The sequence below is a fragment of the Myiozetetes cayanensis genome, unplaced genomic scaffold, assembly GCF_022539395.1.
Source record: "Myiozetetes cayanensis isolate MyiCay16 unplaced genomic scaffold, myiCay2020 scf6-25, whole genome shotgun sequence".
Classification (NCBI taxonomy): domain Eukaryota; kingdom Metazoa; phylum Chordata; class Aves; order Passeriformes; family Tyrannidae; genus Myiozetetes; species Myiozetetes cayanensis.
The window spans coordinates 46050547-46077527 of NW_026087853.1; the positions used below are offsets into that span (position 1 = coordinate 46050547).

General features: G+C 44.2%; 2 protein-coding genes across 20 annotated transcripts in view; one reads left to right on the forward strand and one right to left on the reverse strand.

Moving 5' to 3' along the window:
• The window catches only part of BRSK2 (BR serine/threonine kinase 2), a 315174-nt gene extending 307026 nt beyond the window's left edge, over positions 1-8148 (forward strand). For 4 of the 16 annotated variants that reach the window (XM_050335975.1, XM_050335979.1, XM_050335978.1 and 1 more), the window contains 2 exons: positions 4783-4847; positions 5538-8148. In XM_050335975.1, coding sequence (XP_050191932.1) covers positions 4783-4847; positions 5538-5876 — 404 coding nt within the window. In that variant the 3' untranslated portion in view covers positions 5877-8148. Of the gene's footprint in view, positions 1-4782 lie in introns of all 16 variants that reach the window. The other 12 variants (XM_050335976.1, XM_050335983.1, XM_050335984.1 and 9 more) reach the window with 4 other exon arrangements.
• Positions 8149-24433: 16285 nt separating this feature from the next.
• MOB2 (MOB kinase activator 2) overlaps positions 24434-26981 on the reverse strand; it is a 111278-nt gene continuing 108730 nt past the window's right edge. For all 4 annotated transcript variants that reach the window (XM_050336001.1, XM_050336000.1, XM_050335999.1 and 1 more), the window contains exon 5: positions 24434-25776. In XM_050336001.1, coding sequence (XP_050191958.1) covers positions 25466-25776 — 311 coding nt within the window. In that variant the 3' untranslated portion in view covers positions 24434-25465. The remainder of the gene's footprint in view (positions 25777-26981) is intronic.

Below are 26981 nucleotides of genomic sequence, written 5' to 3' on the forward strand. Positions count from 1 at the left end.
AGGAGTAGAATTTTTGTTATGTGATTCACCACAGCTGCTATCAAAACAAAGAGCAACCTAGGGATGAAAAAGACAAGGATAAAGAGTAAGGAATGAGTATAGGAAGAAAACCTCAGTAGGAGATGCAGGCAGAAGACAGGAAGGATGTGAAAGCACCAAGGGAAGGATAAGGGAAGTCAGGTTTACAAAAGATGTCTCTGTTTCCAGTGGAGACCTATATTTTCCAATTTACTTTCTTCCAAAGCCCAGGCTAAATATGCAAAACCCCAAAATTTCTCAGGCTATACAGAAAGGAAAGGCAGAGGATAATCCCACAGATGGCATATTTGTTTTGTGCAACTTTGTGTTCAGCACCACAAGGATTAGTGCATTAAAAATACATAGACTTGAGAGTGATGGTTTCATAGGAGAGGGAAGCGCCTCAGGGTTTGCTTCCGTTAAGTCAATGGGAATATTGCTATTTGCTTCAATGAAATGAGGACCAAGCTCTTATCTGACTGTCTTAAAATGTTACAAAACAGCAGGATCTAATCAGTAACTGGGGCTCTAATCAAGAGCCTCCAGGCTTGTCCTGAAGCTGCTTGTTCACCATCTCCTGTTACGTTCTGGGGAGGATGGAGGATCTTTATAGTGCCAGAGCAGGGTCTTTGCAAGGTGCATCCTTTTCTGGTGTCACTTCTGGTGCCTGGAATGATTCACCTCATTTTCTCTTTCCTCTCCTACCTGGGTGCTCTGCTTCTACTTGGCTTCTCAAGCCAGTGACACCACTGGGGCTAGGTCAGTGGCAGACAGGCTTGCTAAGAACAGCAGATGAAATCCTGAGGACTGTGAGGGTTGATACAAAACACCTGCCCAGCTTCCTTTTACATTTTTGTGTCTCTCTCTAGCTCAGTTTCTTCCTTTTAGCGCTTATTGTATTCAATTGCATTCACAGTTTTGACTTCTTCATGATACTTGGCCGTTACAGTGCTGCACACAGATGCCACAAACGAGTGCCTTCTCCATAAATATATTTCCTAAATATATTCCCTTCAATACCTGACCTTTTCATAAGCTTCAGTGCTTGTTTTCAAACCCATCCGCCTTCCCCATCTTGCAGCGTGCAGCTCCATGGTCTAACTCAAAAATGCGCATATCCATCTCCTCCTAATAGACATAAACCTAATGCTCTGAACCTCCCCTCCTGCCTCTGATCCTTCTCACGGTTTCTCACCCTTGCTACCCTTCACGCCTTCTTTGCTCTATGTTGATGAACATTTGCTCTCAAGGGGAAAGAAGACCTTAGTTACAGATGCATGAAACACCAGGGATGTTCTAAAGAGTCAGTGAGCCAAACCTTCATCCCTGTCCAGAGGAAATGGGATGTCATCTCACTTTCTGAAGTAAGAAAGGCAGCCTTTTTGAGTCTCTAGATGGACTTGCAGGTGTAAGGGCCTATGACACATTTTGCACTGAATGTTAGGAGTGGAAGATTGCTGAAAAAAGCTATTCTAACCCATTTTCACCTGCATTTTCAAGTCTTGTTTTACTGGTTGTATAACCCCAAAGGGAACTGAGAACTAAGAGGAAGGACACCACACCCTTTTCATGCTTCCAGCATAGCTGACCCCTACTTATGTATCTCCAGAGAAAAATGTGAGGACTCCTCGGGTAGACCAGCCCAAGAGCAGGCTAATAACCTGTCCCATAGACATCAATGCAGTGATTGTCTGTATTGCTTGGTGTAGGATCAGTTCTTTCTTGACTACCAGAGAGGGCATTATTACCTACTATTTAATTACAAGTACAAAGGGCAGAGGAAAGAAAGGGTTAGTGAAATGGCCTATTTTACTTTTCAGTAGCTCACTTTAAACATCCCTAAGGATTTCTTACCTCCCATTAAAATTTTAACTGAAAATGCTGATTGTAAAGAATTCAGTAGTGATAGAGGCAGAGAAAAGCAGACTGTTAAATACTTTTGCTGCAATAAATCTCCAGACACTTCAAAGCTGGGGAGGAGAAAGGGTGGATGAAACAGGGGCTGCATATTTTAGTAGGACGACTGAAAATCCTGTATCAGGACTCAGCAGATACAAGATATATAATTTCTAAAGTGTTTTATTGCTCCATTCTTGCTAGTTGTACTTGGTCACTGTTCCTGTCTACATGAAAACAAAAGACTTCTCCTATTCCTGCAGAGCCCTGCTTACTCTGCCCTCATCTTTCCCTCTAAGCATGTTGAACCAACTGCTCAGATGAATAACTAGATATTGCCCTACTCTTTTCTCCCAATCTAGCAGTCTTTTCCTCTCCAGCATTTTTTTCAGTGCTCTTTTTCATTCTCTCTGCTGACTCCATTTGCTTATGAGGATGAGGGGTCCAAAGCCACCTAAGAACCAGATCTGCCCACATTCCTGCATTCAAGGCTGAGTGTTTGCTTTCTTTTTTTTCTTTTCATTGAAAAATGGTATCCACCTAAAAGAAGTAGAAATCAATCTGAGTAGATAAAAGCGAGTCTGCACAGACGATGAGCCCACAAACCCATAACAGTTTTAGGGCAATCTCTGAAATAGAAGTCATAGATGTGGAACAGATATCCCCTTTCCACAGCATTTGAAAGCACTTGGATGGAAGCAGGTGGAGCTCATGGAGGTCTGACCCCAAAGTGACTGAGAGTTTGATAGCCCTTCTCCTCTTAGCCAGAAACTGAGATATGTGCTGTGCCTGGCTGTTTGTCTGTGCCCATCACTAAGGCTTCACTCAGTTGGGTGAATGATGCCCTTTCAGAAACTCACAGCCAGTTCCTTGTGACACTGGTGTAGCTGAATGACAGACAGAACTGGGGCAAGCAGAAAGTTGAACACAAAGCAGCAAGTAGAAGAAGACAAGGGATGATTTAGATTCATAAGATTAAGATCCTTCACTGAATATGCCAGCCATTTGGTTTTTCTCAGTGCCTGTTAACATGCAGAGAAAAGCAGCAACTACCTGGTTAGCACGGGGCAGGAAATAAAGAGTAACCAGTTCAGTTTTGCAGAGCACAAATGCTATGTATTTCCTCTTTCTTTGCCTAAGAACAGTTGATGTCTGTCTAGCATTTTCCATTAGAGAATCAGAAAGCACTCAGTGAGCTCTTCAGACCATGCACAGAAAGTACTTACCTGCTGTAGCTAATGGGTTGCTTATGTTTGTAATGAGAGTGAAGGGAAATACAACATTACCAAGCCACCAGTGTCCACCAACTGTGGATACATGGCAATGTTTGCTATGAAGAAACCCTTTGCTCCTGACTGAATATTCCCATTGTAGGAGATGAAAGATTCCACTCTTCACAGCATGCCACAACCTTGGAAGGTAGATACAAGGATCCTATTTCCTTGCTAGAGCTGGAGATGTAAATGATTTGAATCTGACTGAACACTAGAGCCAACAATCCCAGTATTGATAAAACCATCATGGGATTTTAATGATCATGAACAGACAGAACCTCCGTGGTGTACGTCAGATAAAAAACACCTTCAGTATCTATGTTTGAAGAGTTTAGTGTGACCATTCCTGCGTTTGATAAGGATTAATCACCCAACTCAAGAAAATTAAAAGGGACTAGAAATTCCCTGAAAAAGGCTACCTTTCCAGTAGCATCTGGTCCCTTTTCCCTCCGTAGCACCCACCCTGAAGCCTTTCCTCAGGTATGGCCTTCCACACATCCTCTGACACAAAACTAGATTAACAGCATATAACCCTCTTGCCTGGAGGTCCAAATGGCATGAAAGGTTCCATTCATTTGCCCAGTACCCAACCCTTGTTAATACTGCAGCCTGATCTAGAGGCTGGCTCAAGGAGATGCCTGTTTTACTAGCACACAACCCTAAACCCCACTCTGGCTCCTACCTCCACTGGAGTGCATGTCGGTGCCATGAAGGCTATGTTGTAGAGAGGACAGAAATTCAGGACAATGAGGTAATAGTTCTTGACTCTGCTAGGTCCCAGAAATAGTTAAATGCATAACAACCTGCTTCCACAATGCATTCAGCATCTTCATTTCCAGGTACCTTTGTAGGGAGATCCGGAGGTGCTTAGAAGCCTGCGAGTACAAACCACAGACCACTCATGCAGATGGCAACACTCATCTCAGTCATAGCTCATTTTTCAAATGCTGTTTCCCTTGGACCACTCAGGTGCTTCAGGCTTAGTGATAGCAGGCTGGCAAGGAGATACTCAGAAGAAAATAAAATGCAAGCAAGGAAAGCCTAATGGCTGGTGTAACCAGAGAGCTTAGCAAGGCTGCAAAGCAAAGCATCACTTGGTGGGCATGTGCAAATACCCGTGTTTGTAACAGCAGAAGTAGGATGGGATTCGCCTGTATCCAGCATCACATTCATGGATATTTCCATGTGGAATGGCCAAATGACTCCAAGTAATGGACTGAACTATTTCAATATCACATGATACTGTGTCCTCCTGCTAGGTGAGACAGCAATGCTTCCCCACTCAGGAAAAAACTAGGACCTTTCCCTTAGGTGCTGTATGCTCCCAGCCTCTTTATTTCTGTAGGTATCCCATCCTAAACACTCTTCCTCTTCCTGCTCATTGTCTTCATTCCCCACACACCCCCACGCACGTGGCTCTGGATCTCCTCATCATGTTCTTCTCGTTAAAAACCCCATTGTTCATTTGTTTGTTTGTTCTCTCTCTTTCTCTCCTCTTTTTCTCTCTCTTTCCCTCTCGTTTTTTTTTTTTTTTCCTTCTTTCTTTCTTTCTTTCTTTCTTTCTTTTTTTGTCTCCTCTGTTTTGTGTACCCAGGCAGCCCATTGAGTAACTTCTTTGACGTAATTAAACAACTTTTTTCAGACGAGAAGAACGGGCAGGTGAGCCATCCCCCCGGCACGCCAACCAAGCATAGCGCAAACAGCAAGCGGAGCGATTCCGGTTCTAATGACTATGGGTCTAGAGGAGACAATAAGTACCCTGCTGGCAAAGACAAGGCAAAGATGGTCTCATCAGTCGGCCTACAAGACCAACCTTAAATAAACACATAAAAAAATTAAATAACTTAGGAAAAACAAAACAAAACAAAAAAATCAAACAAACAAACAAAACAAAACAAAAAGAAAAAAGCAAGAAAGAATGAAAGAATATTCCTTAGCAAGCTAGCCTCTAAACTAGAAGGATGTATATACCTTGCCACAACAGTACAAAACTGTCTATAGACAAATTTTGTATGAAGGAATGACTGTATATATATACATATATATATTTATATATGATATATAATATATATCTCAGAAACAAACACAAAAACAAACGAATGAAAGAATGAAAAGAAAGAAAAGAAAAGGTAGCACAGATGACAAACCCAGTTCACCAGATCTTGGGTTGTGGTTTTTTTCGATTGGTTTTTTTTTTCCTCCCTATTTTTGAATGTTTTGCTTTTTTTCTCCTTCCTGATTTTTTGGGTTTTTTATTATTTTTTTTCGTTTTCTTTTCTTTTGTTTCTTGTTCTGTTCATGCTCTCTCTGTGTTTCTGACGACACCACTTGTTTCCGCTCTGCTACCAGGAATTATCCCGAAAAGTTAACATGTCAGCCACGGCTTCACCTTCTGTGCTCTGCGGACACTTGTTGACGGAAGGCAACCGATGTAGACTGTCCAAGGACCAGTCCTGTTTGAGGTTCCCAGCCTCCCCTCTCCCTTCAGGAAGTGGGCTTCTCCCCCACTTCTCCCCAAACACCTCCCCAATGCACGCCTGGTTTTTTTTCCCCCCCTCTCTTTTTCTTTTTTGGTGCTCCACAAGAGAGATCTGCTCAGTTGTGGGATTGCAGAGTCTGGGCTCAAAGGAGGTTGCAAATTGCTGGAGTGAAATCTTTACCCTTGGCAACTTCTGTCCGCGCAGGTGAACGCAGCCCGGAGAGGGAGGGTGTGGGGAAGGAGATGGGTGTAGCGGGAGCGCAGTGTTCCATGAATCCAGAGCGCGTTCTCATCAGAAACCAGCCAGGAGCAACTCAAAACTAAGCGTTGAACCAAGACAATATTGGGGAGCTTCATCACGGGATTTTCTTACCTTTTTTTTTCTCCCCACCACCTTTTCCTTTTCTTTTGCTCCCTTTTTTTATATATACATGTATGGATGTGTGTATATTTATATATACATACATACATACATATATATATACGAAATAATTGGTTTTTTTATACTGTATCGTTTTGGTTTTTAACCTGCTGGAAGGGGAAAGGAGTAAACTTAGGAGGGAGAGGGGGTTCAATGAATAAACACATACAAACAAAACATTAAAACTTAGGGAAAAGGCAACTTCTGGTAGCAAAGAAGAGGGACAAGACTCTGCCAAGGACTGTCTCTCCCGTCACCAGGCACAGTTGCCGCTGCTGCTACTGCTGCTCCTCCTTCGACACCTTCCTCCCCACCTGTCAACTCCCTGCCACTGTGCCACCGTGCTGGGACCTCCTTCAACCAGCTGGATCCTCCACCACACCCTGCATTTAGAGGCAATTGTTGTGTTGCTAGTGCTGCATTGATATCAGTATTATTATTTCTTTAAGTTACCAGTTTCATTTGTTGGCTTGGGTGATTTTTTTCTTAAAAAAAAAGGAAAAAAAGAAAAAAAAAAAGAAAAAAAAAAGAAGATGAAGAGGAAGAAGAAAAGAGACTTATATTGGGTTTTCTTTCCTGTGTGTGTGTGTGTGCAAAATCACTGGCACTTAGTTCATCAGAGCAAGACAAGGTGGAGTCAGGGCAATGGGAGACTTAATCACGAAGCTACTGTAAACTCTAAAATTTACTGCAAGATATTTTTATAAAGTTTTTGTTTTGTTTTTGGTTGTTTTTCGGTTTTGTTTTGTTTTTTTTTTGAAGGGGAGGAGGGTGGGATTGGGTGGATGGGGACCTTTTTTTTTGTGTTTCAGTTATTAGGTCTTGGTTATTTATATATACATATATATATATTTAAAAAAATAAGCTGTTAGATATATCTTCTGTTTAATAACTGTGTAGAGGCAACATTGATTCTTATTTATTTTGGGGAGGAGGGGGAAAAAAGACACAGAAACCCTGTAAGTGTTCATTTTGTGACTTTGAGAAAGAAGAATTGCTGCCATTTTTCCTCCTCCTCAGGATTTATGTGACCAAGTGTAACTTATTCTGGCCCAAGCTCAAAGGTTAAACAAACAAAAAAACCGTGGTTTTACGCGTGGAAGACAAAACACAGTGAGAAGTACTTCTTGACTGAGATTTTAAGAATGTAGGCTTAGCATTAGTGTTCAGCTCTTTTATGACCTTCGATTGCTGCTCGTTGGGTTCCTATGGGTGTATGTTGTATCGCAAGATTATTTTTTTTTAATGATAATGTTGGATGAGTTCTTTTTTGTTGTTGTTGTCGTTGTTGGTTTTTTTAATCATTTTTCCCCTTATTGGACCAGTTTTACTTGTACATAGGTTTGAAGATTAAAAAGAATTTTTAAAGACACAACTGGGGCAAAGACCTTTGACTTCTGCCCCGTTTCCCCATTCCCCCAAATGGGAGGGATTTATTTTAATTTTTTTGCTTTATTTATTTATTTATTTTCCCTATTCTTAAACTTTTCTCTCTCGTATTGCTGTGTGCATGTCAGACACCAGGGGATGATGGCTGGGGAGGGGGGGAGGCAAGGGTGCAGGAGAGGGGGGCAGTTTTAATTGCATGACATTGCTGTAAATTAGTCTCTTTTGCTTTCGTTGTCTTTCCTGCCTCTGCCCTCTCTCTACTTCTCCTCCGAGCTCCCCTCCCATCACCCCCGTCCTTCTTTTCCCTCTTTTCTCTTCCCTTGTGTATAGATTTTGATGCTTCTGTTACATTGTACCTCTACAAAAGGCTGGGATTTCAATACAAAATAATAATAATAATTTAAAAATACCTATATCATCAAAACTCATGTGGTACAAGCAGGAAGGGGATTACTTACACAAGATATAAGAATAAATGAAAGCAATACCTCTTGTTATCCTTCCTATTTTGTACTTTGAAGACACACACGCGCGCACACACACATATACAGACACAAACTGACATTATTTAATGGTTTAAAATGGACAAAAAAATCTGATGTATCCCTTGTTAAATAACTGTGAGCAACTTTAGTTCAAAAACCAATAAATTCATTCAGTAAAGATACAAACTGTTGAGTGTCCAGTTTATGTCCATGAAAACAAACTTCTCACCAGTGCCAGACCCGGTAAGTCCCACGTCAAGGCTTTCTACACCAAAGGAGCTGAAGATGGCAGCTGACGTACGGCAGCATCGTCCTCCTGGCCATGGAACTAACACTGGCTCCTCTCAGCACCAGGGTCCATAGTGCTGTGCCCAGTGTGCTCCGCCCGCACAGCACTGACAGGCACTGTGAAGAGCAAGGACAGCTTAACCCCATAGGCCTGGTGTTCCACAGTAACGTGTTGAGAAAGATTAATCCAAATTTCAGAGCAATGACACCCCCCTAGATCTGGTCTGGATGGAAACCACTGTACCAAAAACTGTTGCTGCTTGTGATTATTCTCATCTCTAACCTGAGCTTCTCACGTTGCTTCCAGATTTAGCAATAGGAAGGATTTCTCCACCCTCCCTGCCTGAAACACTCCCAGTCACATACATTTGACAAAGCTGATCAGGTACGTCCCTGGCTTGTGTGGGTCTGGGGTGTTGTTGCTGGTTGGTTTGTCAGTCCGTGTGGCTGCTGGCTCGTCACACCTCGCTCAGCTTTTGGGTGTTCCTTTATGCTGGATTTGTAACTGCACCTGGCAGTTCACCTTCTGGGCTCTGACCTGGCTGGTGCACGCCTGGGAGAAGTGGGTGCTTCCCACATGGCTGGGGGAGAGCTTGGCAGGTCCAGGCTCATGGCAGGTCTGCAGCACTGGCCCTGCAGACATCCTGGCCCTGCACTCACCACATCCTGGCCACCTCTGGACATGTCTGCTCTGGTGTCCCCCCAGTAGAGCTGCTCTGGCTGAGCCAGGCTGTCTCTCCTGTCCATGGAGGCAGTGAGGGGAGAGGGGAGGCCCACGTGGGAGGGAGGGGGAGGAGGCCTTCTGGAAAGTTCTGTGGTGCCGCCCCAGCTGTGCGGATGCTCCTGAAAGGTAAGGTGAGGGCTGTGAGTGGGGCTGGGAAGCCTCTACCCTGACAGGCAGACCCTGGGCAGCTGCCACCCCACAGGGCGTGGTGTGGTGTGGTGTTCCTTTGCAGCCCCTGGGACAGCAAGAGGAGGAGTCGCCACTGCACTTCCTCCCTGTGGCTGTGGCCACTGCTGGAGGCTGTAGCCCATCTCCGCCAGGTGCAGCTCAAGTTAATCCCCAGGGAGTTGTTTCCCAGGCCTGTGGGCAGCAGCCTCTCCCGCTGGGCAGTCTTGTAACTAGCAGTGTGCAGGGAGGGTGTGTGCACGGGTAGGAGAAGGGTGGGTGCATCAGGGGTGCTGGAGCGCATCACAGGAGCTGTCACCGTTCAGGGGTGTCGTGAGGATGGTTGTGCCCTGTGACACCTTCCACAGACGTGATCAGCTCTGAAGCTTTTGAGGCAGGAGTGGCAGAAGATGTGCCTGACAAGAACATCCCTGCTGCAGTGAAGGCTCAGCAGGGTGCCAGACTCAGAGCTGTGGCAGACCGGTTCCTGGGAAGTTGTGGTTTTGGCAGGCAGTGTCTCTGGGGCTTGATATTTGGGCTTGATATTCATGTTAGCACCTGCTGCAATGGTAGGGAATGAAGTCTTGCACTACAGATGGCATCCCCTGTGCATGTAGGAGGGACACAGATGTGCTGGAGGTCCCGAAGGTGTTTGTGCTGGAGAGGCAGAGGGAAACAGGAGTGCAATCACTTGAACGTTGTGCATGTTATTCATACAAAATACACTCTTATCTCAGAAAAAGCTACAGTGTTTGTAAGGTCTTTGGGGGATTCACTGGTCTGCTAAAACTGAAGGGAGTGGAGGAGCTGACAAAGATGGAAAGATGAGGAGAATCATAAGTGCTGCAGGATTTGGTCTCTGTAACACTGGAAACCCAGAAGTGGGAACGAGCTGTATATCATTTGCATCTCTGAAAACAAAAGAATGTGCTGGGCTGGAGTGTAATACAGGGGAAATGGGATTTAAAAGCAGTGTGGTAGCAGCTGTGTACTGCTGCTTTATTTCACTCCCTGTTCTGTTTTCAGAAATGTTCATAAACTTCTATTATCTTTTCATGTCTCCTGTAGTATTCACAGTTAGCATCCCCAGTATTGCTAATGACGGTCTTCAAAAGCTATAAGAAGAAAATAATGTTTGAAAAGTGAAAGACCTAATGCTTAGGGCCTAACCACATTTATTCTGCCTTCTTGTTTGGCCATGTTACAGCACAGGCTCTAGCTACATGATGTTGTATTACATCTGTAGTGCATAGGAGGGACTGTGCTACTGAGTGAATTGAGTTTGTATTTAAACTGTTGTCCACAAAATATCCTTCTTATTATATAGTTTAAATCTGAAGGCAGGTAGTAAATGTAGCAGGGGATTTTGGTATGCCTCTGTGACTAAGGTCGTTGGATTATCTCTGCTGCCAGGTGGGGGCTATTGTCTTCATCCAAACCCAACACCAGGTGATGGCTGTTGAGATGCTGTGAGCTGTGACACCTGCCTTTCATTTTGCTGAGATTCTGAATTTTGCAGCTCTCTGGTTCTTGTAGAGAGCCCAGCTCTTTGGACTCAGTACCAAAAAAAGTTACTAGGTTTAAAATTCATCTCTCTTATTTCTTCTGGATAAAACAGTGCAGTGTACGACCTTCCAGGTGTAAACTGAAGACAAGGCAAGTGTGTAATACTCCAGTAGGCATTTTCTGTTTGTCTGCGTGCAAGTGGCTGTTAACTTTGTATAGATAGATGCATACACGAAAAATGTATTTGTGCTTTAGGTGAACAGCTACTGATTGAGCCAGGACTTGACATGTGCTATATAAGCAATACATTGTTTGTACGCATCAGGTCCACAGCTGAGCCCAGAGTCATGAGGGTAGATCTCATTGTCACATGTCAGCATACAGTCTGGGGACTGAGAAAGTAGTTAGTTTTGTTGGAAAGCGCTAATGCAAATTGTCCAAGCCTTACAAATGATGCATGAAAATTTCCTCAGTAGTCAGGCTGGCTTTAGTGAAAGTGATCTGATACCAGTGACTGAGCTTTGATAGCTCTCACTAGGTATAGGCAAAGACAGTGTTTGCAAAGACAGCAAAACTGTGCAAGGCCTCTAGGTAGTCCTAATCCAGTGCCTACTGTTACAAGATATGCCTTCTTTCCTGCTGATTCAGACAGTGCATTTAACCCAACAGGCTTGGACATTGTCCTAAACACTGCAGCAGAATGCCCACAAGGCATTATCTTCTGTATGGAAGTCTGCAGGACTGGTCCCCCCTACCTTTTCTTTATTTCACCTGTGTACAACCAATTGTATGTGAGCTCATGATAGAAGGGCAAGAGTGTTTTGGTAAGGAAGAGATTTAGCTCTCAGTTTCTTATTATAGAAAACAACAGGGAGGGAAGAGGCACTTGTTTAAAAACTGGAAAGTGTCTTATTTCTTTGTTGTACCCTTTAATCTTCTTATTTTATTTAAGACCACTTCAACAGCTGCAGCTCCTGCTTAATTTGGAGAACAAAACCTTAATAGTTCAACTGTCTGGGGATACTTGAGGCCACAAGTGGAAGGGAAACCCACACTGAGGGCAAGTCCTTTCTTCTTCTAAATGCACAACTTATTGTGTGTGTTATTTTTAGTTCAGTAATCTCACTGAGTGCTGCTGAGAAAACTGTGCCAGACAGGCTTTGAAGGGCTTGAGAAATGGGATTTCCTGTTCCACCGGCTCAGAGCTGACTCTTGCCATTGTCAGGAGCTATTATCGCCTTCTCACAGCCAAAGTAGATAACATAGCTTCAAGGTCAGGAAAGACAAGCTTTCATCAACAGCATTAGCAGAAGGAAGAGTTTGCTTTCAGTCAGAGTGGATGTTTCTAGCTGGTGTAGTGAGGGACCTCTGCCCAGGCAGAGGGGTCTGTGCATGGATCACAGAACCACACAGCAACTGAGGCTGGAAGGGACCTGCTGGAAACAGGCTGCTCGTTGCTCTCTCCAGTTGGGTTCTCAGTGTCTCCAAGGTGGACACTGCACGACCTCTCTGTACAGCCTGTTCCAGAAACAGTTGCTGGGGAGAGAAGAGGGATTTATTTCTCTGCTCCTCAGCTTCTTGCTGACCTGCTCTTTGTTGCAGCTTTTGTGCTTCTGCTGAGTGTTCTCTCTTGTGTGAACATACCTGGATCTCAAGGCAGTACTGGTCCAGCCCTGGTAATGTGGCACGTTTCTCTACCTGCTGTCTAGAATGGAAGGAAAAAGGGTTGGTCTAGGGAAGTAGCAAGCCTTGGTATAGGAAGCATTTTAGGTTCTAGGAAGAACTGTTGGAAAAAGCAGCTATGTTTACTGTAGGGTCTCATATACTCTTGAAAAGTGTTCACATTGAGACGGGGCTTCAAATTGCAGGGTCTGTTCTGGATAGTTCCTCTGTGGGACATTCTTCTTCTTAAAGTAAAATCAGGTTTTAGATTTAATCAGGTTTCCTGATCTAAACTCTTGTGCATAAGTGCAGTGTAAGAAGTTGTTTGTCTCTGCCCAAGAGCCTTCAGTTTTAGCACCGAGTTGCATGAGAGCAGAAATGGGCATGGAATAGGTAGAGCTTGTGTTTATAGAAAGTTTAAAAAAAGGCCTTGGGACTAAAGTCTGGTCTCCATCTACTGAGCTTTAGGCCAGTGTTTTGGGGGACTGTGATATCTCTCTGCAGCAGGGCCTCTATGCAGAGGTGGAAAGAGTAGGGTGGTAGGAAAAGGGCTGTGCTGATACTGCAGAGTCCTGGCTTTGGCTTTTACTGGCTGTGTGGCAGTGGGCAGCTCTCCTTTCTTACCATTGCAGAGATAAAGAAACTGTGGAAGGCAGCAGCACCTCCTTTTCAAAGAACTTTGAGGATGACTGTTAAATGTGTGGTATAAGTAGATAATTTCGTTAGACTATTCCTGGTTTACTGCAGTTGAGCAGAATCTGGGCATTGAAGAGGAAACTCTTTTGTCTGAAACACAGCCAGTTTGCTGTTAATCCCTGAAGTTGCTGGCTCCTGGTAGAGACTTCTCGATGTGAGCTAGTCAGATGCTGTTATACTTCATGTCAGACTCAAGCACATTCTTTTGCTTGCATCCAGGCAGCTCAGAAATGTCCCTGGAATGGCCCTGTGCAGAGGAGACCTGGACCCAGCACAGGGGTCTGTCTGTGGTACATGGTGTGGCTTGTGAGAGTCCTCATCTTTTTTTTTTCTGGAGTTTGTTCTGTCGGGAATCCAGGAGTAGATTCAAATAACAAGCTTAACCAATCAGTGTGAAGGTGTTTTTATTTGCCAGATACTTGGATGACACAACAGTGATGGCTTTGTCAGCACTTTATAGAGGGGATTGAAATCTTAACTGGGCTGAGTAAGAGCAGTAAAGCAGGATGCCTCTTTCTCTGCTGTAAAAGCAGGTATGTGAGAAAGCACAACTCTCTTCCCTGCATGCCCCTTGCCTTGTGCTGAATGTGTAACATAAGAGTGTGTGTGTATGGGAGACTAAATAGTTTGTAACTTACAGCTGTAAAATAGACTCTGTGCAGCCTGCAGTCTGCCTCACATCAGAACTGGTGGTTTTCCAGGTGCTGTCAGCCCTATTCTTGGGTGTTACCAAGCTGTGGGAGGACCCCAGAAGCCACATTTGGCAGAGACCTGTGTTGGTTGAATTATGAATTGAATTCAAAGAAGGAGGTAAAAGTCAATGCTGCTACTTCCTTGTTTCTAATTTAGATTTAGTTTAGCTTGCTGGGGCTTGGTGCTGTGAGTATGCTTGGAGTCAGTGGTGAAGGGGTCAATGCTTAGGCTGAGACCACACTGCGATGGTGGGGAGACCAGACCAAACTGGGATCTGTTTGCTGCTCCATGAGGTTCTGGACATTGATACTAAATTGTCATGTCACATACGTAGGTGCCTTTCCAGCACAAGATTGTTATTCACCTCCCCGGATTTTTCCTCTGCTATTATACTGCATTTTGTCTGCTCTCCCAGACTCTCTGGGTTTCTTAATTTTCATCCATGTACAAATAATGACTTGGCAGTTGCTGACAGGGTCCTCAGCATGTTGACCGGGCATACACTGAGATCTTGTCTGGTTTGACAGAGAAGGAATTAGGAGCAGCCCTTGTAAGTGAGAGTACAGAAGCGAGATGTTGCCCAATTTTCCTCTCACCTGGTCCTTCAGAAAGCATCAGGCTCCTTTGTCCTCCCCTGAGGACAAGTGTTTGAACAGCCACACTGCAGAACATCAGTGAGAACTTAGGAGTTAGTACAAGGGGAACCAACTTCAAGTTGTGCCAGGGGAGGTTTAGATTGGAAACTAGGAAAAACTTCTTCACAGAAAGGGTTGTCAGGCATTGAAACAGACTGCCTGGGGAAGTGGTGGAGTCACCATCCCTGGAGGAATTTAAAAGATGTGTAGATGTGGTGCTTTAGGGGCATGGTTTAGTGGTGAACCTGGCAGTGTTAGGTCAGTGGTTGGATTGGGTGATCTTGGAGGTCTTTTCCAGCCTTTAGGATTCTGTGATCCTCTCAAGTACCAATGTGAATGGTGGGGTGCTGGAAGCTCTGGGAATAGTATAGCAGCTCCTCTGCCACCCTAGAAATAGGCCTGGAGGAGTATGAATCCTCTTGGACAGCAGGTCCTGCTGTGGGGATGGAGATGGTGGGCCAGCCACATGAGTTTCTGCCTCATATAGAGAGTGCTCATTATGTTTCTGGTGACAGTGTGTGCAGTGCATGTGTCCTGTGACACTTGACAATGCAGAGGGTGCAGCAGAAGAGGCGTGTGGGAGAGGAGTTTTTTGCCTAAAACTGATAAGCTTGGTGGCTGGCCAGGCTGCTTCATCCTACCATCTTTCTCTCTATGTTGTCTCCTTCAAATGGCTTGTCACCTGTTCTATAAGGCCTTCAGCAGAAGGATTACAACTTAGTCCAGGAATGATGTTTGGCATTGCCTTGATGCAGCCTTTAAGTGCTGCTGTTATCCAAATAATAAATATTGCAAAATACCTGATGGGAGCCTACAAGAAAGATGGAAAGAAGAGACTGTTTGCATGAGCATGTAGTGACAAGATAAGGGTGAATGGCTTCAAACTGAAAGAGGGCAGGTTTAGATTAGCTACTTGAAAGAAATTCTGTACTGTGAGGGTGGTGAGGTTGCCTAGAGAAGCTGTGGATGCCCCATCCCTGGCAGTGTTCAAGGCCAGGTTGGATGAGGCTCTGAACAGCCTGGTGGAAGGTGTCCCTGCCCATGGCGGGGTGGTGGAACTAGATGATCTCTAAGGTCCCTTCCAACCCAGGCCATTCTGTGATTCTGTGATCTCTTATTTATTTTCACTGCACTAAGCAATGGAGAGGCAAGGCAGAGTGTCTGATAGTAAACCTTGTGGTCAGTCTGGTATCTCCTTTTCATGCAGTAGGAACAGGCAGCTTGCTGCTTTCGCATAGGTGCCAAAAGCAGAGAGTGCAGATGTGTCTACTGAGAGGCTGGAAACGACACTCTGCTTAGAGATGCCTGAGCTTGCTGTAATTGAGCTGGTTTGGGTGTGGGAAGTGGTTGAGTTCTGTTAGCTGGCACAGCTCCAGGCTAATGCAGCTCAGCTGGATCCAGTTCCAGAGCCAGCTTGTCTGTGGGAGATTCAGGTATCCCTGCAGAACTGATTCTCTCACTCCTATTTCAGAGTTCCCAGGAGTTGAAGGGTCTGTGTATTTGAGGCAGCACAGACATGCTCCCAGGCTTGGAGGTGCCTTCCTCCTTGACTGGGTAAATTGTAACAGCTTTTCACATTACTCTAACACAATTTAAAATAAGAATCCTAGACCAAATGACAGCATGGGTCAGAATGGGCATGTGTACCTACTACAAGTCTGAGCAGCTACTGGTCTTCTTACTCCCTGTAAAGTCCTGGCATACATAAGGTTTCTATCCTTGCAGCAAACGGGGAGGGACATGGGTGAAGAGAGAACTAGCAAGTTCTCTGTCTGATGAAGGTTCCTCTGATACCGTTAGGTTTGGTGGCATGACTACAAACTGTCCTGCAGCACGGTGCTGTGTGCTGCAGCCGTGTACTTAGCACACAGTACCCCACCTGAGAGCTGAGTCACTGAGGGTGGTGATGGTACACCAGGTCTTGTTTAGATATCAGGTGGTGTGAGAGAACTGTTTGGATTTCCCACAACTGAACCTGCTGAACCTGCAGCACCTTGCCATCCATGCCTATAGAAAGTGGTTAGTTCAGGTGCTGCGGCTGAGATTTTTATGTCCTGACTTAAATTCTTCCTGTTGTTCTGTGGGAACATAGCTAAGCGATCCTCAAATCCCTTGGAAATCCCCTGTTACTGTAGTGCTTGTAGTACCTGAACTAAGCCCTGAACTCTGACATCTCCGAGTCATTGAGGGAGAAGAGGATGATTACAAGGAGAGACTCGGGCTTGAGTGTAGATCTTGCCATGCCTCTGCAATCCCCAGCCAAGCCGTGCTGTGCTCTGGCTTGGCCTCAGTCCCACTGTGCAGAAGGAACACAGTGCCTGTCTCTGCAGCCTCTTTTTATCAGCATGAAGACAAGTTCCTCAGACTCCTTGCGTTCCACAGGGTCCGTACAGCACACTGCACTTTGCAGCAGGGAAGTGCATCAGCCAGGGTGATGGTTTAAAGGAGACAGAGCAAAACACAGTTTTAGGCCAGGTTAGGCCATCGTTTTAATGAGCACATGGAGACTGTGTGTGCCTTTCAGTCCTGTCCTAGGAAGTAGCAGTGCAGAATTTTCTGTAGCCACTGCCCCAACAGGGACACAACGGTGTGTGTCAGTTCAGGCAACTGAGACACAAATCAACATCGAGGGAAGGAGGAATCGTATTTATACTGCTTGATATTTAAAAGAGGACCAATAATGTCTGGGACTTGTGCATTAGAAAAGACTGAGGTGATTCAAATTAATGTGGTAATGGCAGTGAGACATAGAAAGCTGATGCTCCACTCTCCTCAAGAGAGGGGTGGAGAAACAAAATTACTTATGTAGCTTCAAAAATCCTGTAGAGAGACAGAATTTGGTGTTACCCACTACATGCTATGTGGGCAACTGGTGATGTGAGGCAGTTGTGCTACAGTGCTTTTGTGCTGGGCCCTGTACATTGCCCTGGTGATTAGCTGGTGTGGAGAAGAGTGATGTCTAGAACACAGGCCCTTCCTCAGAGAGGACCAAGTAGCAAAGACACTGTCTTTTCTCTTTGCTTTCTAAAGACTTTTACAAGCTGAATCATGTGTCGGCTGTCAGTGGTGCTGTGCAAAGGCAGAAAAGAAGGAGAGAGAGGTGTGGATATGCCTCTCTCTAGCCTGTGTAGCTCTTACACAGCTTTGCAGAGAGATGACAGCATTCAGTCTTGGTGTAACAGGGTCACAGCTTAACATCAGAGTCTGTTTGCATGAGGGAAGAACCATAAATAACCTTGTCCTTCTCAAAGGAAAAGGTCAAGTAGAGCCCACTGCTATAGGAGTCTGGACAGATAAATACCTTGCTATGTTGTGGAGGTGTGTTTCAGTAGCACGTGAAAGCTACAAGTCTGTTCTGTTACCTTCTCTGACAGTGCAGCAAGGGTCAGCTTTCTCCATGTAGGTGTGGTAGACAAGGAGAAGGAAAAGAGGTATCTGTTGTCCACTTCATGCAGATTCAGGAACTGAGAGGAAGATCAATTCAGTGATTCTCTCAGAGGATTTCTGTGGCTTGGGCTGGAACTTAAATCCAGATCTTAACCTAGCAACAGCACGTTCCAGTGAGCAGGTGTGCAAATCTGCTCAGTAGCCTGTCCCTAAAGACAAGTTCTTTCATTTCTCAGCACATCTCTTTGGACTAGCTCTTTTCAGATACAAAGACTATATTTCTATCTTTGATAATGAAAGTTGTTTTGGAATATCTTGTCTTTTTTTTGTGGTATAGCACCAAGATCCAGTGTGGTATCTGCCAACTGAGAGACTGCATAAAAAGTCTGAATCATGCAGACTGTCCCAGTTGTGCAAGTAGTGAAACAAGTGCCCTCCTTTTAGAAGCTAAATTCTTACCATTTGTGATTTGTGGGTGATTCTGAGCTCTCTGTCCCTTTGTCTTTGGGGACTTTTATGAGCGTGTGTTCTTGTGCTGGTTCTTTGGCATCTAGTAACACAGAAGTGTGGGTCACAATTTCTTCCATACTCAGGAAACTTAGGGGTTCATTTACAGGTGCTTTCTCAACCCTTTCATTTGTTGGTTGTCTCCTATAAAAACTTTCTAATTGAATGGAAACTGCTATCTGTCTTGCAGGTTGCTTGAAATCAGGCAGCAGTTCACAAGTTTGGAGTAGGGAAGAAAAAAGGACAGGCAGATGGAGTCTTGCTTAAACTTTCTTAATTTTGAATACACCTGGCTTTAAAAAGAGCCTGTGTTTTCACTTCTTGAGCTAGAATTCTTTCACTACAAAGTAAAGCAGTGCTGTTACAAACCACCTGAGCTATTTATCTGAGGAGCACCAGGATCAGAAATTAATGTTAATCCATTAATAACGGATAATTAAACAGTTATAATGGGGGTTTTAATCTCTCTTCTCCAGATGTAGTTTTGGTTTTTGCCTTCATTGGGGAGATTATAACGGAGCACAGAGGGCTTCTAATCCAATCAAAATTCCTTGATGGATTGGAGTATTTGTTGTGCTTTCACATTCAAGTAGTGGTTACACTACTTCATTAACTTCATTCACAGGGTTGCCATTTTGTTACTAAATTCAGTGTAAGGCAAAAGAAAGGTGATCCCAGGGTAGCTGATCACCACAATGGTCTGTGAACATCTATGTGTGGCAGGACTGGCTCTGTGAAGATGTCAAACCAGCTCCCAGGCAGGTGCCAGCGGGAGTCCGGAAAATCAGCATCCGGGTCATTCCAGACCTGACTTGGCCCCTAAGCACAAACAGGTCAGTGAGACCGTGAGTGGCAAAGAGCAGTGACAGCTGATCTCAGGCTGTGTTTTCATGAAGGTCTGCAAAATGCCCCTTCCCTCTTCAGTGGCTCTGCTTGAGGTGCCCCATCTGCATGCACAGCACATTTCCCTTTGCCAGGGAGCCCAGTAGCTGCTCAACAAGGAAGTTCAGACTTGGCTCTGCCTGACTTGGAGCAGAGCAGGTACTGATTGTTCCCTGAGCATCTCCAGTTATTTACTGCAGCATGTCTGAAGTGGGGCTTTCCAACATGGTGTGCAGTGAGGAGTTTGTGGCTGGGAGGATACAAACATACCCTGTATCTCTGTGCTGCACATCCGTTGCAGAATCGCTCCTTATTTATAAAAATAAATAGTTTAACTAGGCAGATGTAGGTATTCTGGCTGTATGCAATACCAGTGTCCCCAAATTTGTTACAGAGCACTTTAATGTATTTCCATCTTGCCGAGTAAAATTATCCCTTGTGTTTAGTCATACAAAATCAGACATGCTGTCATGACAAAACCAGTAAAGGCTCCAACATTAGCTTGTAATAAAACTAAATTAAAAACTCAGGCTGGCCAAGACAGAAGTGGGATGAATTTCAGTATTATTAGCTGTTTCATTGTCTACCAGACTTTATGCGAGAGAGGCAGCTCTTCTACCTAAGCTTTGGTGCTTAGGAACAGAAAGAATATTCCTTAAGATGATTTGGGGAATGAATCCTATGGAAATCAGGTTTTGGTGTTTGTCAAGTGCAATTAAGAGGGTGCAAAAAATAATTTAGGAATTTTCATCAGCTTGAAATTAGAGCTTTCAAGTAAAAGTCTTTCCTAAAGGAATTCAGTTTGTGCAGAAAGCAGCAGAAACAGAACTCTGTGACCGCTGTGTGGCCTTAGGGGGTTGGATGAGTATGTGGTGCTGGAGAGCTGGGCAGCCTTTTTCTTTATCAGACTGAGGGTTCACCTGCAACTCCTTGTGCACCGGCATTAAAGCCCTTCTGGGGGAACCCTGGACTACTCCGCAAGTTTAGTGTGGTGGTTAAATTAGTGTCCTGTGCCCGGGACCAATTTGTTTTCCTTGTTTAGGTTTCCTTTTGCAGTCCTCGAGGGCAGTACTTGCTTCAGGGCAGGTGTCTTCTAAGCCTTACTGATGTCAAGTTGAAGCAGTGTTTTCACAGAAGCCGAGATCCTCTGTGAGGTGGCATTTGCCCTTTCTGTATCTGCGCTGGTGTTGCAGAGGGATGGTCTCCACTGAATGCAAAGCCTGTCTAGCAGGCTTTTTTTTACTTTCCTTTGAATTATCCCAAAGACCATTAAAAGGAGGAGGAGGTTTATGTGAGGGACCCTGAACTACTTTGTGAAAGGATGGTAACTATCTGCACTGGTGTATGGGAAAGCATCAGTATTTTAATGCCTCCTTTTTAGATAAAATGAAAAGAATTAGCAGAGGACAACATAAAAAGAAGTGTAGCTGGTCCTGTTTCTTTTTTTTTTTCTTTTTTTTTTTTATTCCCTTGGCTAGACAAAGCTCTCTGAGTGTTCTCTCATCTGAGTGCTTGGCCACAACAATTTCTGTTTTCTCCGAGTCACATGCTAACCTAGCTTTGAAAAGTCTTATTGTTCATGTCAGCTGTCACAACCAAAACAGTTCTGTCCATGAGAAGAACAGAGACCCCATTAGCACACTGAGGGGTTTTTTTGCCAGCTGTTTGGTGTTTTCCTCACTTTGTATCATTGGTTCCACTGGGAATTGGCTATACTGCATACAGCTATATCATGTAAAGATGTGGTCATCTTGAAATCCTTCAGGTATTGGGCTTATATTCAGGCACTGGCATTGGCCAGCACCATGGATAACTTATCCCTACTGAGCCTGTAGTGTGACTACTGCCAGCAATTGGGCAATAGAGCCAGGTACAAAATGCCTGGTGTTGCCATTTTTGCTACGTGAACAAATGTTGGTTTCATTTGTTTGGTAGGTTTGAACAGAATAAAACAACTTATTCCTCTGTCTGCAGTTTAGATAATGGAGGAGTATTTCTGAGATGGAGTCTTTCTGTGAGCAGCTGAAATGGTGAGATAAGGATTGGCTGGGACAAGTTACACGATGAATATGAGCAAAGGCTTGTTTGATGAAGCATGGCTTTGATGAGATCAGCGTGCTTAGTAAGCTTCATAAAGCTGGCTTGTTCTTTTATGGGATTGTTTGTTTCTGTGGCAGTCCTTCGGTTTTCTGCTAATGTGCAGGAGCCAGTTGTTACCTGGCAGCATCCACCTTTAGCTCCCAATCACTTCCAGGAGCATCCTGGTATGCATGTGATTAGCCAGAAGTGGTGGTACCTCAGAGCTAGGACACACCTTTCTCTCTCCTTAGATCTTCTTGTCAGCAAAGTGTTCTTTTCCAGTTGAGTTTCTTAACTTTCTTGGTCAAAAGGTTGTTACTCATATATAAAATGAGTGTGTTCTATGGGATCTCAGACTTGACAACTTTCTGCAATTCTCAGGCGAGGAAGAAGGGCATAGCTCTGATTTTGCTGGACTGAAATAGAAGATACCTGACTCAATTTACGGCTTGCTACCTCAGGACCTTTCTTAGGGTTAGGGCTGAAGCTGGTCTGCTAATCTCTATACAGGGTCATTGCCCTGAGGTTAAAGCTACAGGTGGCTGTTTCTCTGTGCAAAAGACTTGGTGGCACCGTTCCAATGTCCCATTCCCTGAATGGCCAGAGGTAGCCCACGTAACAGACACAGGCTCCTGACCTTGGTGCTTGCTTACCTGCTGCTGGTGTTTATTCCAGATGGCATGTATGAAGAAATTCTGTTCTTCCTATTTGTATTTAGAGGCACTTATGCTTGGATTTCCTAAGGATGCTGCAGCCTCAGACTTATGGATAATGACAAAGAGGGAGGGGGGGGGGAGGAAGTTTCAGCTTGATATAACATTTCACCTTATTGCTATAAATTTATGCAGCCTCAGCCCTTCAGCACATCTCTCATGTGTGTAGAGCACCAAATGTCAGGAATGTGATCCAACAAAACATACCTATGACTATTTGTTGAGTTTAAGTGAAAGACTTTAGCCCTGGGAAGGCTTGTGCTCATTGCCATAGGTTTAAGCCCGAAAATTGGTTAGGGATTCTGAAATTGCCGGTGTAAAGCTGAGAGTTTGACAAGGCCTGCAAAAGGCATGTTTGAAGGGGGGTGTGTGTGTGCATGTAGATAGCTCAAAAATGTGTCTTCTGGCAGCGTTTGGCTATTTCTCTGGGGTATCTTATTTAGCAACCCTTAAACAATGGTATGGTATGTTATGATCTTTATGGGGGGCATCTTGAATGTAGGATAGTTAAGGTGTCTCTGTTGTTCTGACAGCACTTTGAACAATTTACAGAACACATTTAAAGCAGCAATATGACAATTTCCTCAGTGTTAGAAGACCTAAGCCTGTGTTTTAGATACAGGGGAATTCATGCTCAGTGCTTACATGGTGTGTCGTCAGTGACATGTTGCAAGCACAGGAAGCCACTGACAAACTTTGAAGGCTCAGTGGCACTTCTGTATCTAATGTTACTATAGTGTAATTCAGTAACCTCTGAAATATGCTCACCGCCTTGAGGCTGAGCTTTACAGTAACACTTACTCCTGACAAGAAGAACACTGGTGTTGGCACTGTTTCAGTGTTTTCCTTATTCCTACTGCTAAACCCAACAAGATAGGCTACACTAAAATAGGATTCATTATTTGTGTTCTTGTTAACTGCTTGTAAAATATAAAGCGATTACCCTGCTAGATGTGCCTTCAGGAATATCAAATGCCTGCAGAGTAAACTCGGGACAGCTGCCACGAACAACAGCGGGCTCCTCTAGAGGCAACGTGGCACTTCACTGTTCTCTGGTAGATGAATCTCTGGTTTGCTGCTTTGTGCCCACACGTGTGTTCCCAGACTTCCTATGAGGTTCTGCCAGTTCTCCTATGGGAAGCTAAGGTATAGTCACTCTTGCTTTTGATCACCGTGTTGTGACTGGAAATTAAGAGCTGTAGCGAGGTCAGTCTTTCCAGGGTTGAACTGCCTCTTGTTCAAATCAAGCCTTTCTCCAGACGTGTATCACTTCTAAATGGTCTTTCAGAGAAGGATGACTGCAAATGCATTTTTACAGGTAGATCATAAATTACCAGATATTACTTGGGTTTGGGTTGTTCTTGCTATTGGTTTCTTACCTTGAACTCTACTGTGTGCTCTCAGGACAAGTAGCAGAGGGGCCTTACAAATGGCACTGGCTCTGACTGCTGCTGCTGACCTCTGGTTTTCCCTTCAGACTCTAGTGTAGGGAATTTTAATGGAAAGGCTCACATCAGCATGAATGGAGACTGAATGGGAATATTTGTCTGGATATGGAGGCTGTAGTGGAGAACAGGGTGGGGAAGGAGTGCTCTTAAGCAGCCTGTGATAACAGTGGGATTTTGGCACATTTTGAAGGTACTCACAGTCCAGAGACAAACACCACAGGACAAACCTGGGATCACAAAGTTTGAGGTTGTTTTCACTCCCTCTCTTCCCTCCTCCGTTTCCTTCTCCTTTGCCTTTTTGCTCATTTTGACTTACTGCTCTTTTTCTCACTTGCACATTTGTTATGTGTTGTTGCTCTTGCACATTTCACAAACTCTTTTCTTGCTTATGCTTTTTATTTTTATTCCTCCTTTCCTGTTCTTTCCTGTCTTTTTTTTTAATTTCACCCCTTGGTTGTGCTTTTCTTTCACTTTTTTCTTTGTACTTGTTCTCCTTTCCTTCTCTCTTACTAACTTTTACTACAGCTACAGACTTCACTCAGGAAAACCTTCTAGGATTCATGCCAGGTCAGTTATAATAATCGTGGACATACCCCAGGATAATGACCAAAACCAGTAACAAACAATTCTCAGAGGCTGTCACAGATTTGATAGAGAAACAATTCAAACAAAATTTGGCTTTTTCCCAATGCTGACTGCGAGAATTCAGTGGAAATGTGAAGGAAAGAGAGTGGTATCACTGTCCAGCTACAATACTGATACAATACTGTATCCAGAGATGCTGTGATACAGTATTTGCTCCAAGATATGCAGGAACCCACAGCATTTGCAGAATGGATATATGTACAAACAGGAAACTTGCTTCTCTCCAAGTGTTGCTTATCTTCAGATTATCTGGGGAGGTGGTTCCCACGGCTACCGGAAAGAGCAAGGAATTGATTATAAATGTAAGATTACAGGGTGGAAGACAACCCCTTATTTATAAAGCTGGCTGAGAGCAGAGCCAAGAGCATTCAGTGGTGAGAGGGAGGCTGCAGGGGTGGAGTCTGCTGAGTTTTGACGCTGCAAACACAAAAACAAGGCTTGTGGCTGATAGATTCGTTTTTATTATTATAGAACAGATGAACTAAAATAAGCCAACAATATAATTTTATGCCAACAGCCATCTTTCTAGCACAGGCGGTGACTGACTCAATGCACCCTTCTCCCCCCCTCCCTGGGCCTCTGTTCAATGGAAAGCAAATGGTGGTGGCTCTGGCACATGGGTTTTGGACTGCAGTGATCTTACTCCTGTTACCTGTAGAGGTGTGCCTGGGAAAAGAAGAGGCAGGGGAGCAGAGGAAAGAGTATATATACTGTAGGAGCAATAAGCAGAAAGGCTTGTGGATCCTCTTGCACGTTGACATGTTGTGACCACATAGATGGGACAACTGGAGAATCATGCCCACTGTCAACACGTAGCAAGCCCCTAGTTGCTACTCTAGTCAAGCCAGGAGTTTCTTCCCATTCCAAGCTAACAAAGGGCAAGATGCACTCAATGGGGGAGCTTTTGGCAGGGTTAAGAGGCAGTCTATGTAAAACCAAACCAAAAACCACCCCCCCCCCCCCCCCCCAAAAAAAAAAAAAAAAAAAAACCAAACAAACCTGCATTTTAAGCCACTTCCAAGTAAAAGTTATTTCTTATAGTATAATAGATATTTTTTAATGGCAGGACCACCAGCCTAGAAAGACCAAAGGGCTTGCACTCAAGACCAAAGAAAGAAAAACAAAAAACCAACCAACCAACCAAACGAAAAAAAAAACCCAACCAAAAAATCCAAGAGTGGCCCCACTCTCAAGCTTGGCTCTTCTCTAAAAACAGCACTCATCTTCCATCTGAATAGGTAAAAGGAGGAGTGGACAGAAAATAAAATAAAATTGGTGCAACTTCTCGCCAGTTGGCGCATTAACCCAAAGCTCCGTACAGTCCTGTACGACTGCGCGTCCCGTGGTGGCAGCATCATTGCTTTCAGCTTTCATCGCTGTATATGTCTGTATGTATATCTGAACATATACATACACATACACACAGAATAGATAATATTGTTTTTAATGTTAGTTTTGATCCTGTAGGAGGGCTCATCTCTCTTTCACGTGGTTCTGTGCTCCTGCGCTGTTGCTGCTCCCGTTGCCGCTCCCGTTACTGCTGCTCCCGCTGCTGCTGCAGAGGACCTCTGTGAGGTCATCCATGATGGTGGTCTCTTTAGGGTCCACGAGGTTGAACTCCCTGATGAATAGGATAAAGTGTGTGTAGAGTGTGTTTAAATGTCCGTGCAGCTCCAGTGCCAAAGTCTCCTTAAAGTGTGAGGAGTAGATATGGGCCAGCACATGGAACAGGTACTTGCAGATCTTCTTCACTAGGGACTCGAATGAATTTGGGAATTCCTTGCCTGAAAGGAAGATGGAGAAACACCATGATAGCACCAGCTGCTTACCATCAGCCCCTCAGCAGCATTTGGGTGGGCTGACCTGTGGGTAACAGTAACTAGCCCACCATATACAGCAGACAACTAGAGGGTCCTCTATCATCCTATAGTCTTTCTTTTTACAGGAATTCAGAGGAAGAATCTAAGGAGGTATTAAGCATTTTCATTTGAAGTTAAATTTTAAACCCTAAGGGTTCAAAGATCATGAAGCAAGCATAATTGTCCTCTAAAACCACTACATTTTTTGTTACTGGCTGTAAAAATAATGAGAGATTCTTCTAGGTCCTTTATCTAGTTTGTCCAGGAGTAGCAAATTTTTCCCCAGGAAACCAATTCACAGATCCTGAAATGGAAGCCAAGGTACACGGGCCTTGGTAGTGTGTCGCCATTTGGCTGATTTTACATAATGACTTCCCTCATTTCGTTGCTGGAATTCTACTGAATGGGAAAGAAATGGAAGGAAATACTGGGTGCCTTTTATCAGGCACCTCTATCTGGGCAGCTGAAATCGTGCTTGCCTAGAGCAAGTGTTGGAGTACTGTGCCTGCACGGTAACTACTTTAGTAACACTGAAAGTGAAACTGAGGCAAAAAAAAAGGCAACACCTGCCCTATCCTGTGATGCACAATACAAAGTCTGTCACTGGTCTAAAGTGCCCCTTGACCTCATAGACAATCACATGCGTGAAATGCCCTCGCTGCCCTCGAATGGGTATATTAAAAAAACAGAAAGTCAAGTGCAGCTGGCTTACTAGGCACAGTCTCACTAGACACTGCCTTTTTCCAGATCAGGCTGCTTGTAAGCAAAGGCTGCTAGCTTAGTATTTTCTATATTGTAATGTCTTATTTTCCCAATTACCTGTTGAAGTGGCTCAAGAAGCCAGCTACTTTTAGTCCTGATTAGGCCAACCAAAAATAACTTCGGGTTTCTATTTTCTTCCCCTTAAACAAAGGCATTGCACATAGCAATCTTGTTAGGTTACAAATTTGAGTTAAAATTACTTTCCTATTGCTTTTCAGCTCTTAAAAATCACATTGTTATTTAATCTCTGTAAGGGAAAGGAGACTGCAAACTCTCTGAGAGACAAGGCCTTAGAGCCTTGGGCAAAGAAGGCAAGCCGCATTCCTGGCAATCCAATTTATTTCCCCCTTAACGTATTGAGGGTCTAA